A 17732-nucleotide genomic window follows, 5' to 3' on the forward strand; every position below is an offset into this window, starting at 1 on the left:
CTCCATTTGAAACACTAAGTTTAGAATAAGTAAATTGGAGAGTTAGCTCGCTACTAGTTAGCTCGCTGTATTGCTATGCTAGCCACAGCAGTCTTTTGTCCCTGCAGTGATCGCATAGCCTGCGCAATGTGATGTAAGCAAAAAATAATCAAGTGTAAAAGTGGCTATGGGGTGTTACTTCATGTCTACAGGGCTCTAAAACCTGTATTTAGAAAGTTACAAACAGGTTTTCTATAATCTAACTACAAAAACATCCGTCCATCTTCTATGCCGATTAATCCTCACTAGGGTTCCCGGGTTATGATGGAGCCTATCCCAGCTGACTTTGGGCGAGAGGCGGGGTACACCCCGGACCGGTCGCCAGCCAATGGTAGGGCACATATAGACAAACAAGCATTCACACTCACATTTATACCGATGGACAATTTAGAGTCGCCAATTAACCTAACATGCATGTTTTTTGGTTCTGTTTACTAATAATGAATTCTACTTTGTAGAAATTTACTTATCACGGTCAGGTCTGGAAGCAAATAAAGGCGATAAATGAGGGATTACTGTAGGCACCTTTGTAGATATAATCAGAGAAAGTAAGCCATTTAAGACAAATAAAATTCATGCTCATGTGTGTTTCAATAAATGTCTTCCGGACTTGTGGACAGGAAGTGACGTCGGGGATTCAAAGTTGAATTTTAGCTGGAGTGTGACCACAACAGTATTGTTATATCGACTTGTCAATTGAGAGCTTTGCCTTTCGGCTTTCTGCATGCTGTCATTTTAACACTGGTCCCTGTCTTTGGTCTGTCTAGCGTTCAACCAAACCTCAAGTCAAGCAAACCGCAGCAGAGTTTACTTGCAAGTCTTGCAAGTCCGCTTGTTGGGTGCACACCGGGGTTCACAGAGTCAATTCACCGAACCAAACATGTCAAGTGCGAATGCACCCTAAATGCTGCTAAAAGCATGCGACTCCCCTCGCATGACCGCACGCTTCATTTCACTGCACGTCTTCAAGATGGAACGCTAATCTCAAGTTAACTTGTTGTTTTTAAGCAGCACAGACGGCTGGTCTGACCAAAATTTGTGTCGGAATGTTTTGGGCATGTTTGCTTTCATCACTACATCCAATATAGCAGTGAGCAGTGAGCAGCTTGCAAGGATCCAAAGAGAACAGGTGCAAACTGAAAGACACCCCCCGCACCCCCTCCTCCCCCCAAAAAATACTTCAGCTTGAGTATTTACTTTAAGTCTTTCGTCCGCTCTGTGGAACAGCTCATTATGTCCATATTTTTATCACTTTTTCTTACAGCCTAAATTTGGTCACCGGTTTCCCCCCCCTTGCCACCGCCTGCCTTTGCTGAAGATGAGTGCAAACACAAACGCTGGAAGCCCTGCTACATTCCAATTTAAATGGAAACGGATGGAAAGCTGCTCATATTTGGCATCATTTCCAGTGGTCACGAGGCACTGAGGCACAATAAGAAGACAATAAGAAATGAGTGTGTGGGCGACAAGGTCTCAGATTCTTTGCAACTCCAGCTACCAGAGCAGTTTGTCGGTAAATGTTTTTGTCTCCAACACAGTATGATTCTCTCACTTCAGTCCCACGCAAATATCCCACTTCACTTCCAACTAGCAAGAGCAGCAGGCCTAGGTTCAGATAAACCAACAGGCTTTAAATTAAAAAAACAAAAAAACAAAACTACTGACAGAGTGCACAGACTACCGTAAATTCCGGTGTATGAGCCGGTACTTTTTTCTTAAACTTTGAACCCTGCGGCTTAGACAGCGGTGCGACTAATTTGTGTCTAAATTCTGATCTTGTGACATCTCCTTTACTTCAGAACTATTACTAATTGCTTCAATACTGTTCCACTCTTGAGTCAGCGAGGAACCGGTAGCTCTTTCTTTGGCAGGAGCCAATCACGAGCTACCAGTGCACTCACAACGAGCTTGTCAACCCAACGGCAATAGCAGGAGGTCATTATATATAACAGTATAACAACATAACAGTCCGACTCACGGTGTCATCTTATGAAGAACACTTTACTAAAAACACTAAACTCATCACACAGCAACTTAACACTCAAAAGTACCAATACAAGTAGACAATGAAAAAAAAACAACTCTAAAAAAGACTTAGTTTTCCCATAATGCATTGCCTCTGAGCAACACATTCATTGGGGCACTGCAATGATGTCAGCCTCCATGTTGAATTTGGGTTCTCTGGCTCTCTCTGGTGGACAGAGGCAGCACTGCACCACCAGCCACCATTTTCTATGCTGCTTGTCCTCCATGCTTTTCTCTAACGTAATGCTTTATGGGAAAACTTTATTTTCCCATTTATTATATATATCAACTAGTGCTGGTACATGTTTGTATATTTCTGAGGTACACCTTTTGAGTGCTAAGTTGCTGTGTGATGAGTTTAATGCTGTCTGCAAGATGACACCGTGAGTCAGACTGCTCTATTAAGTAATGACCTCCCGCAAATTCCAATGTGCTGACAAGCTTGTCGTCAGTTTATTCAGAGCTCATGATTGGCTCCTGTAAAATAAAGAGCTGCCTGGTTCTTACGGACTCGTGCACGCAACAATATGCCATTTTATGACGTGGACACGTGTGGCTTATACACGGGTGCGGCTTAAACACCAGAATTTACGGTAATCAACATAACTACATACTGAGCAGTAAAGATGGGCAAAACATCCAAATTAGTCGACACTGACTAACTTTGCCTGAGCAAACTGAGGCTACATGGACTGCACTGCTGAGTCAGCCTCAACTGGTTTGTGACCTGAAGAAGAACAAGGCCTATATTCACGCGGCGCTGAAGTGTGCCCAATATGTTGTTAAAACAGGAGGGATACGCTCCCATTTCTCAATTGCATGCCTACACACTGACAGAGAGTGAATTACAGCTGCAATGATGAATCAATGATGAATCAATTACCAATTAATCCACAACTATTTAGGTATCGGATTAATCATTTTTTCCATCACATTTTCTTGCACACAGTGGAATCTCAGTGTTCGAACGCCTGCGTTTTCACGTGATTCTGTTTGGCAGAAATTGTTGTCAACATTTTCCCTCAGTTGTTGCACAATTATGCGCATTACAGGCTTGTAGTTTACGGTTTATTCAGCAATCATGGATCATAAACTACAGTATCCTCTAAGACAGAGGCCTCCAACCAGGCCATGGACAACGTTCAGAAGCAATGGTTTAAAAAAACTACATTGAATTTTATGTAAATGAATATCAATAATGGAAATAAGAGGTATTATTTAATTAGAAGAATAATACACTGATAGAAAGCTCAGAGTTTTTGCATGTTTGTCTCGTTTTGTTTCCTTATGTTTCACTGAGCGTTTATTTCCACTTTATTTGGCCGTCCTTGAACCCACCATAGTTGTGTGCACCGAGAAAAGCTGAAAGTTACGTCAAAATTCCATAATTTTTCCAGACTCAGTAAAACGGTGTGTCTCGTTAGAGCTGCAACAGTTAGTCACTCAATCAATGAGTAATCAATTATCCAATTAAGGGACAGCTATTTTTGTATTCAAAGAATCGTTTTTTTTTTTATTTTAAAATGTGATATCCCCTGATTTCAGCCTCTCAAATGTGAATATTTTTTTTAATTTCCTCAGTCATCCGAAAGCAGAGCTATTATCTTTGTGTTTTAGGCAAAGCAAGATATTCATTGATAACTTTCACTTTGAAAAACAGTGATGGACATGTTTTTCTCTTTTCTGATATGTTGCGGACCAAACCACTAACTGTGTTTGCTTCATATTGATTTGGTGTGTCCAGGGCCTAACCAGTTACTCGATTAATCGAAACAACAAGCTTCAGGTTCCTCAACTAAGTAAATAATTGTTAGTTGCAGCCTTAAAGCAGCCAGGGCGTTGAGGGCTGGTGGGCGTTGGTGGCTGCAGGATTGGGTCTCTGCTTTTTGCCGATGATGTGGTCGTACCGGCTTCATCGGCCGTGAGCTTCAACTCTCATTGGATCGGTTCGTAGCCAAGTGTAAAGTGGCTGGGATGAAAATCAGCACCTCCAAGTCCGAGTCCATGGTTATTGCCCTGAAAAGGGTGGACTGCCATCTCCAGACAGGTGATGAGACGCTGCCCCAAGTGGAAGAGTTTACAAAATTCACAAAATTAAAATTATTTCGACAGGCGGATTGGTGCGGCGTCTGCAGTGATGTGGACTGCATCGGTCTGTTTTGGTGAAGAGGAAGCTGAGCCGAAAGGCAAAGCTCTTAATTTAGCTGTTGACCTACGTACTACTTTTGGGTGGTGACCAAAAGGACAAGATCGCGGATGCAAGCGGCCGAAATGAGTTTCATCTAGGAGACTCGGAGTAGAACCGCTGCCCCTTCGCGTTGAGAGGAGCCAAACAAGATGGCTCGGGCATTTGGTCAGGATGCCTCCCGGACGCCTCCCTGGGGAGGTGTTCAGGGCACGTCCGACTGGTAGGAGGCCTCGGGGGAAGACCCAGGAGATGTTGGAGAAACTATGTCTCTCAACTGGCCTGTGAACATCTCGGGATCCACCGGGACTTGCTGGACAACGTAGCTGGGATGGATGGACGCAGCCTTAAAGTGAAGAGCATAAATTAATAACAACTAGGGCACAGTCACACTAATTTGCATCAGGCAAATAGTACATCCTATAAAAACAAGAATTAAAAAATGTATTGAGAAACGTCCCCTTAGTCAAACCAGACATTTCATCAAATGCTCATTCCTGTGCAGCGTATAAAGAAGCTACAATATGAACACCATATTCTAAAACTTATTACGCAATTCCACTTTGCACATACACTTTATCTTTTGTTGATGGCGCCAAGCGGCAGTTATAGTCGCGTTACCACCAACATTACACATTCAACACGAACACAAAGCGTCCACGTTGTTGTCCATAAGAACAGGCGCCATCAATTTTCTCTTACGGTTGCTGCGATGATTGTTGACACACCGTAAAAGACATAAACTTGATTTTTATCACTCATCGTAAAAGCGCTTCGGTCTCGACACGATGATGCACGGCTGTCACAATCAATTTGCGGTAAGCTTGGGGGTTCTACACCTAGCGGAGTTCCACGCCCCACATTTCTTCATTGATTTGATCAACAATACTACAGAAATGAAACGTAAGATCGACTTGAGCGCAGTCGGTGTACAGCTTGTATACTTCAGAAGGTCACAGTACATGCTTAAATTCATGCTGCCCCTCAGTGAACCGCAGCTCCCCAGTACCAGCAGCACTCATGCAGCACCCTCGACAAGTGAGTCGCAACTGTTTTCAGTAGGCCGCAGGTATTACAGGTTTCGCTTTTATTCTGAAGGGAATTTTTTATGCAGCTGGGTGTTGTCTAATACTCTTTTAGACTCCTTTAATACTCTTTTAGGTGGCGACAACACTGTAGTGGGATTTGAAACCCACTTAAGTGGAATGTTCATCTTAGTTGTCTATTTAATTGTGATATTTGGAGGTGTCTGAAATCACCATGTAAAATCACTAATGATAATCGCTAGCGTGTATATGGGGTTTTCAGTCAAAATCAGCATCGAGCTTGCGCATTTGTTTCAATGCATTCCACTTAACCACTGGTCTGGGGCAGGTGACCTAAATTGAGGACATTTTTTAACTTAACATTTTAAAAATGTTCAATTATATTTAATGAGAAGACAGTACCGTTTCCATTTCAGCTGGCGCAGCATAACAGTGGGCCAGCAAGTGAACATTTCAGGAACAAAACTTTTTTTTCATCCACAAACTCAAAATTACTTAAAAAAAAAAAAAACAACAAAAAAAAAGTAAAGGTTTTTTATTTTGCTCTCGCTGATGTTTGGTCTCCACTTGCTATCTCAGGAGATCAATAAAGCCTCCAGATAAGTTGCATTTTAGAGCCTTTCCTTTGAAGAAATAAAGAAACTTTTACACCACCGATAGCAGTATTAGTAGATGACACCTCGCTGCATAAACAAAAATAAAAATTCCCTTCAGAATAAAAGCGCAAGGTTACAGGAAATGTGAACTTTTTTTGGAATTTGCATCCACAATCCTTATGTGAGGCATGAACACACACGTCTTTCTCTTTTCTGTGCATTCTAAAGATATAAAAACAGCTAAAAAGAGGCAGCTAAGAATGCACGTAATGTGACACACTTACTACACTTCCGCCTATAAAGCTTTCTGAAAAAAATGTCCAAAAAGCGCCAGCAACGCCCCGTTTACATAATGTGACCTGCATATTAACCAAGCTACAGCGACATTTTTATTATTACTGTTATTAAAGTTGTTACGCCCAAGAACTACGTTACTGGCGTAGTGACACCTCACCACACTGGCTAGCCACTAGGTGGCTAACGTCACCACACACTGGCTCACAATGCCTCAGGCCACTAGCGAAAGGTAACGCTACATATTGGAGCTGCCGCCACTGCTGCTGTGTTTTTGTTTTTGAGTTTGGAAAAGTTAACGCTAGCTGTAGCGTTCCTTTCTATGTTGCTATGTGCAATCCATGCACCCAGAAAGGAAGTTCCGCTAATGCTTAAAATAAGCACAATACTGTAAGTATTACACGTTATCATGAATGTAGCTGTTACTACATGCTCACAGCATGGATATCAAACCATAAAACCTTGTTGGAGCTTTTCGGAGGTGTTTTAACAGCGGCCTTTCTAGGCGGAATAGGTGTTTCCCCATAACGTGCATTAATTAGCTGCCTCTTTTTAGATGTTTTTATATCTTTAGAATGCACAGAAAAGAGAAAGACATGCGTGTTCGTGTCTCACGCCACCCACCAGTTGAGAACCTCTGCCTTGGACCGTGACCACTGCAGCCAAGACACAATTATCTTGCTGCTCACTTGTGTTGGAGTGTATTCACTTTTGTACGCTACTGCATGTGCAAGCATTTATATCTCTGGAAGTGCAATTTGCAATCTATGTACATATCACACAAAAATATCTCCCAGTGGAACCCTCCAGGACAAAAAAATCCACAGATTCATTTTTCATTGTGTTGTTTGAACAAACAGGTGGTCAGTCTATTGATTTGTCTGCTCTGCTCTCATGCAAGAGCCCGTGCTTATATGAATATCAAGCCAAGAAGCCACCAGCCCAGCAACCCCTTTATTTACTTTATTTGTATGACCATGTTATAAATGCCAGCAGGTCCCATATCGTACAACCTCAACGCAATTGTTTTTCTCCGCCGTATTCAAGCCTAGTCAAAGGTTGTGTTATGGACATACAGGTGAACAAACATGTATTAGGCACATAAATAAAAGGTAAAACATGCGTTTCGACTGAATAGAAAACTAAAGTGCTTATCTCCTCATGCAAAATCTTCAGGGGTGGGAAAAAAAAACATGAGCTCTAATGCTATATTTGAGATGGAGTATCTAATTTATGATCATTTTTAGCTTCGTCTGTCTACCAGCTGTGCATCCACTCATTTGGAGGCACAAAATGAAAAAAAAAAAACGGTGTGCTGTATACAATCTCAGCAGCACGCACTGAACACAAAATGGCATGGCAAAAAATAATAAAAAATCATCTAATTATAGAGGCATTGAGGATCAAAAGCTGTGTGCAGTGCAGAGAGACGTCAAAGAAAGACACGCACGCACACACAAGGACGGGAGCCATACATCTGCAGACGAAAGGACACAGCGTAACAAGCCCCATTTTTATTTTATGCCATGTGTATTGTCAACTACTCAGTATCAAATGACTGCGACTCGTGAATAGGAAGTACACTGCAAATGATACAAATACATTAACTGAAAACCGCAGCTACGTCTTCTCCTACCTTTCAATGCGTGCCGTCTCCTGCGTCCCTTTCGTCTGAAAAAAAATCTAACGTGACCTTCAGCTAAAATCATTTCAGGAGTGAGATTCAATGTCCTTTTCAAACTTTTCACTTGAGGCACTGAAGTGTCTCTACCCCCAACAACACTGAAGTGGAATTTGGAATATTTAATTAAAAGCACTACAATTCTCTCAGTAGAGCACGGAACTCCATCAAGGTTGAACAGTGCTACTGGATCATTACTGAACGTGACGCTTTTATACCTTGTGTGCACATTTATTTATTAGCCAAGTGACTATTTTGAGCATATCATCATTTGCTATGCATGCTGTGTTAACTTGAATGTTTATTGGATGTACGCATATCTGGTGATGCGTACTCGTGCAAAGAGGGAGGTTCTGGCTTCAGGAGATGAAGACTCTATACACCTGATCAAAATGTTAAGACCAGTTGAACAAAAATGCAAGAATTTACATTTTGCACTGTTGGATCTTAAGGAGGTTCTCAGTGGAGCTTCAAAATGCAAAGAGAAAAAATGGGAGTGAGACAAAGAAATGTATTGCCAAGAAGCATTCACGTGAAACAGGCCGTTCATCAGCTCATCTAAAGTTTAAGACCACTACCTTTAAAAGCCAAAATCTTGGCAAAAATCTGTAAGTGATTTAAAGTCAGGTATTCACACTGTCACGATCTCTTGATGGCAAAGGCAAAAAAGCTTTCTCTCTTTGAATGCGGTGGGACTGTTGAGCTGCATAAGCAAGGCCTCTTGCAGCGCGCCGTTGCTGCTGAGGTTGGACGCAGTAAGACAGTCATTTGAAACTTGAGGGTTATGGAACAAAAAAGTCAAGGGGTAGACCGCCAACAAATTAGCCGAAGGATCGCAATGGCTGTCCGTCAAGACACGGGACCATCCTCAGCACAAATGAAGGTTGTTACTGGTGCCGAGTGCAGTCCAATAACCATCAGAAAACATCTGCCAGAGAAGGCTTTTAAGAACAAAAAACGTCTTCAAAAGGCCTCGTCTCCTTCAATGCCTCCCTTAACGGTCCTGATGGCTTCCAACGTTACTGGCATGATTAGGAGATCCCACCTGAGATGTTTTTCACACGGCACAGTGGAGGGGGCGCCATCATGATCCTTCAATGGAACAATGCAGCTTCAGGTTGTGCAGGGGCGTCAAACCGCAGCCGGCTATGTTGCAGGGGGCATCCCTCATGACCGAAGGCCCTCGTCTGTGTGGTAATGACTGGCTTTTTCAACAGGACAACGCTGCACTTCACAAAGGACTTCTTCCAGAGGAATAAGCTCACTCTTTTGGACCATCCTGCGTGTTCCCCTCATCTACAGTAAATCCAATGGAGAACATTTGGGGATGGATGGTAAGGGAAATTTACAAAAGTGGACATCAGTTCCAGACAGTGGATTCCCTCCATGAAGCCATCTTCACCACCTGGAGCAACATTCCCACTAGCCTCCTGGAAACACCGACATCAAGCATGCCCAAACCCATTTATCAGCTGATTAGCAAGGGAGGTGTTGCTATTCATTACTGAGTACTTTTTAAATTATTTTTTTCTATTTTAGGGGGGTTTCGTGTTTTATTTTTTTAACCATGGTCTTAAACTGTTGCTCAGCTGATGCACAGCCTACTTCACTTTAATGCTTCTTTGAAATAAATTGCTTATTCAAAATGTTTTTTGTCTCACTCCCATTTCTTCTTTTTGCATTCTGAAGCTCTACTTAGAACCTCTTTAAAATCCAAAAGTAAAATTTTGAGCAGAAGTGTATACATACAGCAATTCCTCAATTATCGTGGCTAATTGGTTCCAGACACTACACGTGATAAGTGAATTTCCACGATTCCCTATACATAAATCAAATATATTTGTAGAGCACCTGTTTCCAGCCTTCTAAATACAGTTTTTAACATTAATAGAGACTTCTCAACATGAAATAACACCCATATAGTCACCTTCATGCTCATATTACCTAATATAGTAGACACAAAAAGAATAAAATAAGACATATAAGACATAAATAAGATATAATATAAACTAATACATGTTAGCATTGGGAGAGTCACATTATCACTGCATACTTCCTACGGTAGCTATCATCGCGTGTAACACTACTGACACCTACTGACCGGTGTGGAATAATACATATCATCACAAGATGTCTTTGAATGAGTCTTCTGAATGCCTTATATTTGTATTTTAGTTCATTTAGCCTGTTTTTGTGCTTGAAAATGCTTAATTTAGACCTGTCTAAAACTGTATAATTTGCTTAAATGTGCATATTGTTTTACTAATATTAGGCCTACCACAAAACAGCATGGTTTATTAATTGATATATTTTGGAAAAACCATAAAAGTGAAGCTTCAAAATTCATAGATATAGAATAGTAGAACAGTACAGCATCTGTAATGGTGTAATCATGGCCTCTACAAGTATACAGTATATCATCTAACTTGCTGATTCCTCTACTTTCACTCCTGACGCATCCCTCATCGTGTTGCATATTTGTCATGGCCAGCATGTTGACAGGATGCCTTACCTCCACGGGAAACCTTCTGCCGTTGATGCTGTGCTCTGAGCCCGCTGATGCATTACTCTGTCCCCAGTGAAACTCCATCTTCTCGGCCTTAAAGCGGCCGGGTAGCCCGGCGCCTCGGACAAAGTAGTCATTCTTCAGGAGTACAGCAACTGGGGGACAACACAGGAAGTCGCCACCAAATGTTAGCATTATTGATGAAAATGAAAACATGACAAAGTTGTGTTGGCAAGTTGGATATACTTCAGAGTAGTATGGGGGGGTTCATACATTATTGCAATGCAATTTATCTGACGTGCTGTGTAAAACTAAGAAACTAAGACAGGAACAGCATGAAATTAAAAGCAGAATGTGAATGCAGACCCACCATCCACCTGTACGAGCCTGGAGGTTATTTTTCAAACAGAAGTTTATAACGGTGCTGTTTGATGTGTGTGCAGAGGCGGTATGCTAGCATGAATTAACGTGCAGTTGTAGAGTTGTAGTGGTAGGTCATAGTCTGGGGCTGCATGAGTGCTGCAGACAATGGGGAGTTGCGGTTCGTTGAGGGAAAACATGAACTCCAATATGTACTGTCATCATGGAGGAGCTGAAGATGAGTGTGAGGTGTACTCACCTGTGTTGCCAGCCATTGAGAAAATAATGTTTGTGTGTTGACTCATTTCAGGGCTGCAACTAACGAGTAATTAATTAATCGAGTAATCGGTTAGGCCCTCGACGGACCAACTCAATATGGACCAAAAACAAACAGGCAGCGGTTTGTTCCGCAACATACCAGAAAAGAGGCAAAAGTATCGCTCACTGTTTTATCGATGTAAATATCTTCTTTTGCGTAAAACAAAATATAATCGGTCTACTTTCATGGATGACTGAGGAAACAAAACAAATATTCACAAGTGAGAGGCTGAAATAGAGGATATTTGCATTTTAAAATCAAAAGACGATTAAAAGAATACCATTATAGTTGTCAATTAACTGGGCAATCGATTAATCATCAATTAATTGTTGCAGGTCTACTCATTTTCAGTGGATACTAAGGTGTATCTGAGTAAAATACGATCTAGAATATCTATATTAGACAGTTCAATAGTAATAATATTATAAGAATTAAAATTGTATTTATTTGTGAATAAGTGTGGCTGTATTCTCAATAATCTGACATGCTATGACACTACAGTGATGCAGTCACATTATGGGGGCATAAATGGACAGCAACAAAAATCCTTTGTGCTTTTATTAAAATGGTAATAAAAGCATTTCTGTATCTAAAGCCCTTTGGCTTGTCTGCAGTTGATATCATTAGCCAGATTAGGCCCTGTGTTGTGTCGGCTGATCCCCCGTTACAGCGGGATTTAGTCAGCTTCTTGGCCCACTTGTAATCATATCACACACACACACACACACACACACACACACACACACACACACACGCACACACACACGCACACAGGCCGTCAGTAAACACAGATGACAGGAAGAACACGCTGTGCTGAGAGACTAGGTAAAAACGGTGATAAATGAAGCGGATCTCACGGCGACGGAAAGCAGGAGGCCATTTAAAGAAGGGCGACACTCGGGGAAAATATGAGAAAATGGGAGTGAAGAGCAGACAAGAGCATCAGGTGATGAGGGATGAGCTCAGCCCCTGTCGTGAGGCTCCAAAGAGATCTGCCAGCAGCATTAAAATGCCAGTGCTGCTTAAGATTATGGCACAGCGCACAAAGAAAAGGGTTTTAGATGTGGAAGATTTTCCAAGAATCAAAGCATCGGGGTCAATCTGCACGGGGAGGAGCCGCCAATCACACTAACGTAATTGCGGCAGTCATTTGCGAAGATGTATAAATATTGACGGAGATGATAATGAATCCCTGCTACTGCTGCTGTCGATGCGCTATAATCCCGCGTTCAACACGAGCAGAGTCAAGGAACGAGGATGCTAGCCGGGCCTGGGAGTTTCATTAGAAATGCGCTACCGGGTGTGTTTGAACCCTCCGACAGCAGAGCGGGAATTAGAAGCTAAGCCAAAAAGACCTTGAATCACAGCCTGCGAAAGAAGAGGAGTGTGTGTGAAAGTAAATCCTTGATCAATGCAAGTGTCTCTGGGGCCGTCCGATCCGCTGCAAATTTGGTGGAAAGTTGTTTGAAATTTGACGGGAGAAATGTTTTTGTTGAGGCGCGCTACGTTGACTGGCAGCCAATCAGTGTGATCTCAAAGCCACCGCATGGGAGTGTTGGCAAATCGATGGCGGGTGGGTGGGGGGGACTTTAAAGACAGACTACTTAATTACAGTATTGACTTTTGAAATTGCATAAAGAGTTTTAAAGCTTGTATGTGTCCTCTACTTTTTAATTAAGCTTATGTTTGAGTGTGTAAAAGGAAAAAACAAGCTGCAGTACAATTTATTGAAGTACATCAATCAGTTGTTACGGTTTCGAATATGCTTAACAAGTTACATGAAGGAACACCACATTTTTACACTTGCACAATTCTACTTGGCTGAAAAGGGGCAGGAAGAACCAGAGTTCATTTAATTCGACCACTTTTTCATGTTTCAGCAGTTACTGATAGACGTCCTGTGTTTAAATGTCACGAGAAAAAAAATATAGAAAATTTAAAAATCCATATGTAAATAAACATTATAACAAAAAAATACATAGATTAAATATTATTAATAAGATGAGTAATAAATAAATACAGGAGAAAAAAGTAAACATTGCATAATACATATAAATGTGAAAGATATATCATTCAGAAAAAAGATGTGTAGGCGACAATAAATTAATTAATCACGCAGTAAATGAAAATGAACTTTATGATATTGCCGACGTCAGAACATTGCCAAGTGCATGACTGTCTGTTTTCCTCGTCTCTCGCCTCCAAACAGGCAGGAAGAGAGTTCACTCTGGGCATTGGTTTCAGCACTTTGCCGCATGAACAAAGTGAGCCCTATTGTCAGTCATACAGTCTCTTTGTCTCGGTGGGTGGAGGCGGGTGCCGCTAGCATACACACAAGAGTGCAGAAGAGTGTAACGTAGTAGAAATAATATGAGTAGATTGCAATATTTTGTCACATATTTTTTTAAATAATGTTCATTGTACTTTTCTTAAAAGTACTGTTAAAATCTTGTCTCATGTATCGTCTTGTGTTGTGAAATGAGTGTCTCGGGACACCCTGAAGAATTTAAATGCATAATACAATATTCAGCACGCAATAGGCTTCCTTGCTTTTCAGAGTGTGTGATTATAATTAGGGCCCTTTGATGACGAAATCGCAAAACTGGCCAATAAAACGAAATCTACCGTAAAATCTCGCTAAAATTTATATACAGTAACGCCTCGTTTATCGCAAATATTCGGTTCTAGACACTACCGTGATAAGTAAATTTCCACAAAGTAGGATTCCTTATTTCTAAATCAAATATTTTCAGAGATTGAGCATTACAGTGATTTACAGTGGAGCCGCAAAGTGGCAAGGGACGGCTCTAATTTGCATTTTCGGGCGCATTTTGCTAGAATTTGTAGTCATACCGCTGCGTTTCCAGAATTTTAACATTGCTAATAAAAAAGAAGAAACAAATCCAAAATCCCTCGGAAAATCAAGTGTTAAAAAACTGTTATTTCTATTTACATAAGCTACCCAAAGCACTGCTCAGCTGTCCCATTGGCCTTGGTCGGTCGTCATGGAGGCGAACAACACTTGTTGTGATCAAACGCAAAAAGATGACACTCACTCAGAGACAAAACTGCCAAAAGCACACAATATCAATTCAGGTCAGGGTTTTCACACCAATGGTCCGCGGATTTACTAAAGTAGTGGAGGAGAAAATTGTGGAAAAAAAATGGTGTGAGCTGAGGCTTTAAGTTGTATTGGACTAGGCGTCAACACGTGACAGTAAATGATGCATGTTGGCTGTAAAAGGACGACGAGAGAGAGCCTGGGCGAAGGGGACATGCATGTTTATATAGGGATTTACAAGAATAACAAGGGATTACAATTGGAGGTGATTGTTTCTCGCTTCACTGAAACAGTAAATGATTAACATTTTGGCTTTAGAGCCACACAAAGGAAGTCACTCCAAACGATATTAACAATTGCCATTCAAACGTGATAACATGTATTATATTGTAGCCATAGTAGGAATGGGTATAATATCAATGATCGGTTGTGCGGAATTCATTGTTGAATTTAATGATCATGGTTAATTTTCTTTTGAACATTTTTAACACAGCTACAACAAAGAATGTCAGGAATGTTACAATGATGAGACAATAGCCACCAATCGTGATATCAATGCTAATGTATGAGTCCATGTAATGTCTTATTTATGTCTAAGACATCTTACTTTCTATTATTATGTCAACTATATTGGGTAATACACGTGTAAATGTGACTATGGGGGTGTTATTTTGTGTCTGGAGGGCACATTTAGAAGGTCTTAAACAGGTTTCCTCTGGGAATGGAAATGGTTGAATTTATTTTGAACATACAAGTCCATGTGCGCGTCTCTTGCGATTTTCCTCATTTTTGCACGTAGCCAGCACGTAGGAGCACGTAAGTCGGGATGTAAGTCCCCCTTTACCCAATCCATTCTATGCTCTAACCACGAAAATATTCCATTTATAAATAAAGAATCCTACTTCACGGAAATTCACATATCGCTGTCAGGCTGGAGCCAATTCACCGCAATATAAGAAGGACGACTGTCTTGGATTTTAGACATTTTAAAATTTCTTACAACCCTGCAAGATACCCAGTCATGGCAAAACAAATATTCTACTCAAAATAACACACAGTTAACAGGAGTTCAGAACATTCAGAAAGAAACTCCAGCATCCTATTCTGGTTAAGTTTCCGATTCTACAAATGCCCTTTCTTATAAATGAATATTTGTTTTTAGGTTCTCTTTTATTTATCAAGACGATGCATTATGAATTCAGACGTGAAGGTGCTGACCTGTTTTTCCAGTGTTTTTCATGGTGGTCTGGTTGGACGACTCAGTGTTGAATTTGTCAAGCTCCAGCTCCTGGTACTCTTCCGAAACCAGCGCTTGTTGGTCGGCGATGTCCACAGGTGATTGGTTCTTTGCAGCACATTCTGGGTATAACGTGGACCAGCCTCGAGGTCCGTGGCTTCCTACAGAAACGCAAACATCAGGAGCTCATGAAAACTGTTGATGACTGATCTGGCACAGCATTTCATACAACACAGCAGCGACATTCCCCGCATACAGACAGCCAGGTTTCAATGTGGCCTTAAAATAACCTGAGTAAAATAGGACAGTGTTGTTTCATTTATGCAGCTGTTGTGTCGTCGACACTCTTCTGACTGCAGCGCGACAACATTAAACTCATCATCTACAAGCAGTCCTCGTGTTTTTTTCCTACAGGACTACACCGAGTTGAAGTAGAAAAGAGCACAATAGAGCCAAGCAAACTAAGAGAAAAGACTCCACTTAAACAATTCAGCAGTGAGTGCACCAAACTAACTTCCTGTAGAATCCCCTAGCCACTGTCTGCTCTTTTAATCCTCTATCCCCTACAGTGGCACTTTTACAAAGAAATAATCCAAAACCGACGGGGGTCTCCTTGATCTCTTCTCGGATACAATGGGCCGATGCAACAACAAAAGCTGAAGGATCAGGGGAACAAGGAAGCATGCACGGATTTTAACTTTTTCTGGGTTAACACAATATTCATGATCCCATTCCCAACAGATATAGGGCAACTTTGCAGCCGTCTCCGGAAAAAGACATGAGAATTCCTCTTCGTTAAATCACCCAAGATCCAGGATGGCTTTAAGTCTTGCTAAGTATAAACACCTTACAGTCAGAGACCTTGTCCTTGAGTCTCACGAAACAACAGCATGATCCCGGATTATTGGGGAATTATCAATTGTTTCGCCACCAGAACAATCCCAGCAATGCCAGTCGTTCTCACACATAACAGCAATAATCTCATTCCTGCCACTGACCGTGACGGCAGCTTTGGAAAGGAGTCGATGCAACACAAACAGCCAGAAATATATCTTTATTGATTTTACGATGAGGCTGAACTCATTGGGAAGAAGAGTAAAATTACCGTATTGACCCAAATAAGAGACAACCACTTTGCTTCAAGAGGCGGTTTTGAAAAAATATTTCTTGAGACATAATATCAGTGAAATAACAAGTGGTAAGTGCTGGCAATAAAAAATTATATCATAATTCTTTTATCCGCGGCTGCATCGCTCTAGGTTACTGGTGTGTGTGAGTGACAGGAAGAAAAGCTCTGACTCGCTTGGTGTGCATTTGTTGGGCACCACCTGTTAGTTTGCACAAATGCATTTCTAGACGACCTGTTATTAAAAAAAAAGCCTTCACGCTTACCCTTACTCCTCATTTATTATATTTTGGGCTGATTAAAAATGTCAATCAAATTAATCACATTCTTCAAGTTAATCAATCATGATTAATCCCCATTTGGCACTATGTGCGAAATATGCCTATTTTTGCAGTATTTTAGGAGCAGAAAGATAAATAATTAGACGCACATATTTGAATGCATTAGCAGCTCCAAAGGAACTTAAAATTAAAATCAAGCTAAAAGACAGCAGGTATTTCTGAAAATGTAAATAGTAGAGATGTGTTTGTGAGTTGGAGATACATATATGGGGTTGGAATTGCGCTGCTGTTGATGTGTTCAGGTCAGAATAAAGTTATTAAAGAGCGGCAGCCTCTGTGTGACTCCGAGGGGGCGCTATTTTGACTCCATCAGCTCTCATAACAGAGAGATGTCGCTTGGCATGATGTACATGCATTAATGAGGCTAAAAATGTTAATGTAATTAATGAAATAAATTATGCTCTATTTTTGACAGCCCCAATTATATTGTAGCCAAAGTAGGAACGGTTATAATAATCAATAATTGATTATGTGAACTTAATTGCTGAATTGTTGTTGATAATCATGAAACAACTGAACTAACTTGCAACTTCTTGTCTGCAGCTTCAGCTTGAACAAGTTTTCAGCCTAAATAAGTGCTATAAAAACATCAGCTATGGGAAGCTGAGCAACATAAAGAAGTCCATCATGGCGCCATTCTTAATGGCAAGGGAACAGGAGTTCAGAGCTTTCTGACAAAATTCCGGCATAATATTATTTTATAAAATATTAATGGATTCATTAGTTGGTTAAAATCCCACATAGTTAATCAAGGAACTTTATATGAATACCCATATTTGAGTCAGTGAGGTAATATAGGCTTATTGTATACAGTAGTCGTGTGTTTTCAGTTTTTGTAAACAACTAGCGCTTTTTTTTTTTATAGTTTGACTGGTCCTGCAACTTCTATATAAAAGAATATATCTAGAATTTAACT

General features: G+C 40.9%; 1 protein-coding gene across 1 annotated transcript in view; it reads right to left on the reverse strand.

The window, feature by feature from the left end:
* ca16b (carbonic anhydrase XVI b) overlaps positions 1-17732 on the reverse strand; it is a 159587-nt gene that overhangs the window by 54883 nt on the left and 86972 nt on the right. Inside the window, exons 3-4 of the mRNA XM_054783787.1 lie at positions 15331-15510; positions 10379-10527 (exon numbers count right to left, since the gene is read on the reverse strand). Coding sequence (XP_054639762.1) covers positions 10379-10527; positions 15331-15510 — 329 coding nt within the window. The remainder of the gene's footprint in view (positions 1-10378; positions 10528-15330; positions 15511-17732) is intronic.

Source organism: Dunckerocampus dactyliophorus, chromosome 8 (assembly GCF_027744805.1).
Source record: "Dunckerocampus dactyliophorus isolate RoL2022-P2 chromosome 8, RoL_Ddac_1.1, whole genome shotgun sequence".
Lineage (NCBI taxonomy): Eukaryota > Metazoa > Chordata > Actinopteri > Syngnathiformes > Syngnathidae > Dunckerocampus > Dunckerocampus dactyliophorus.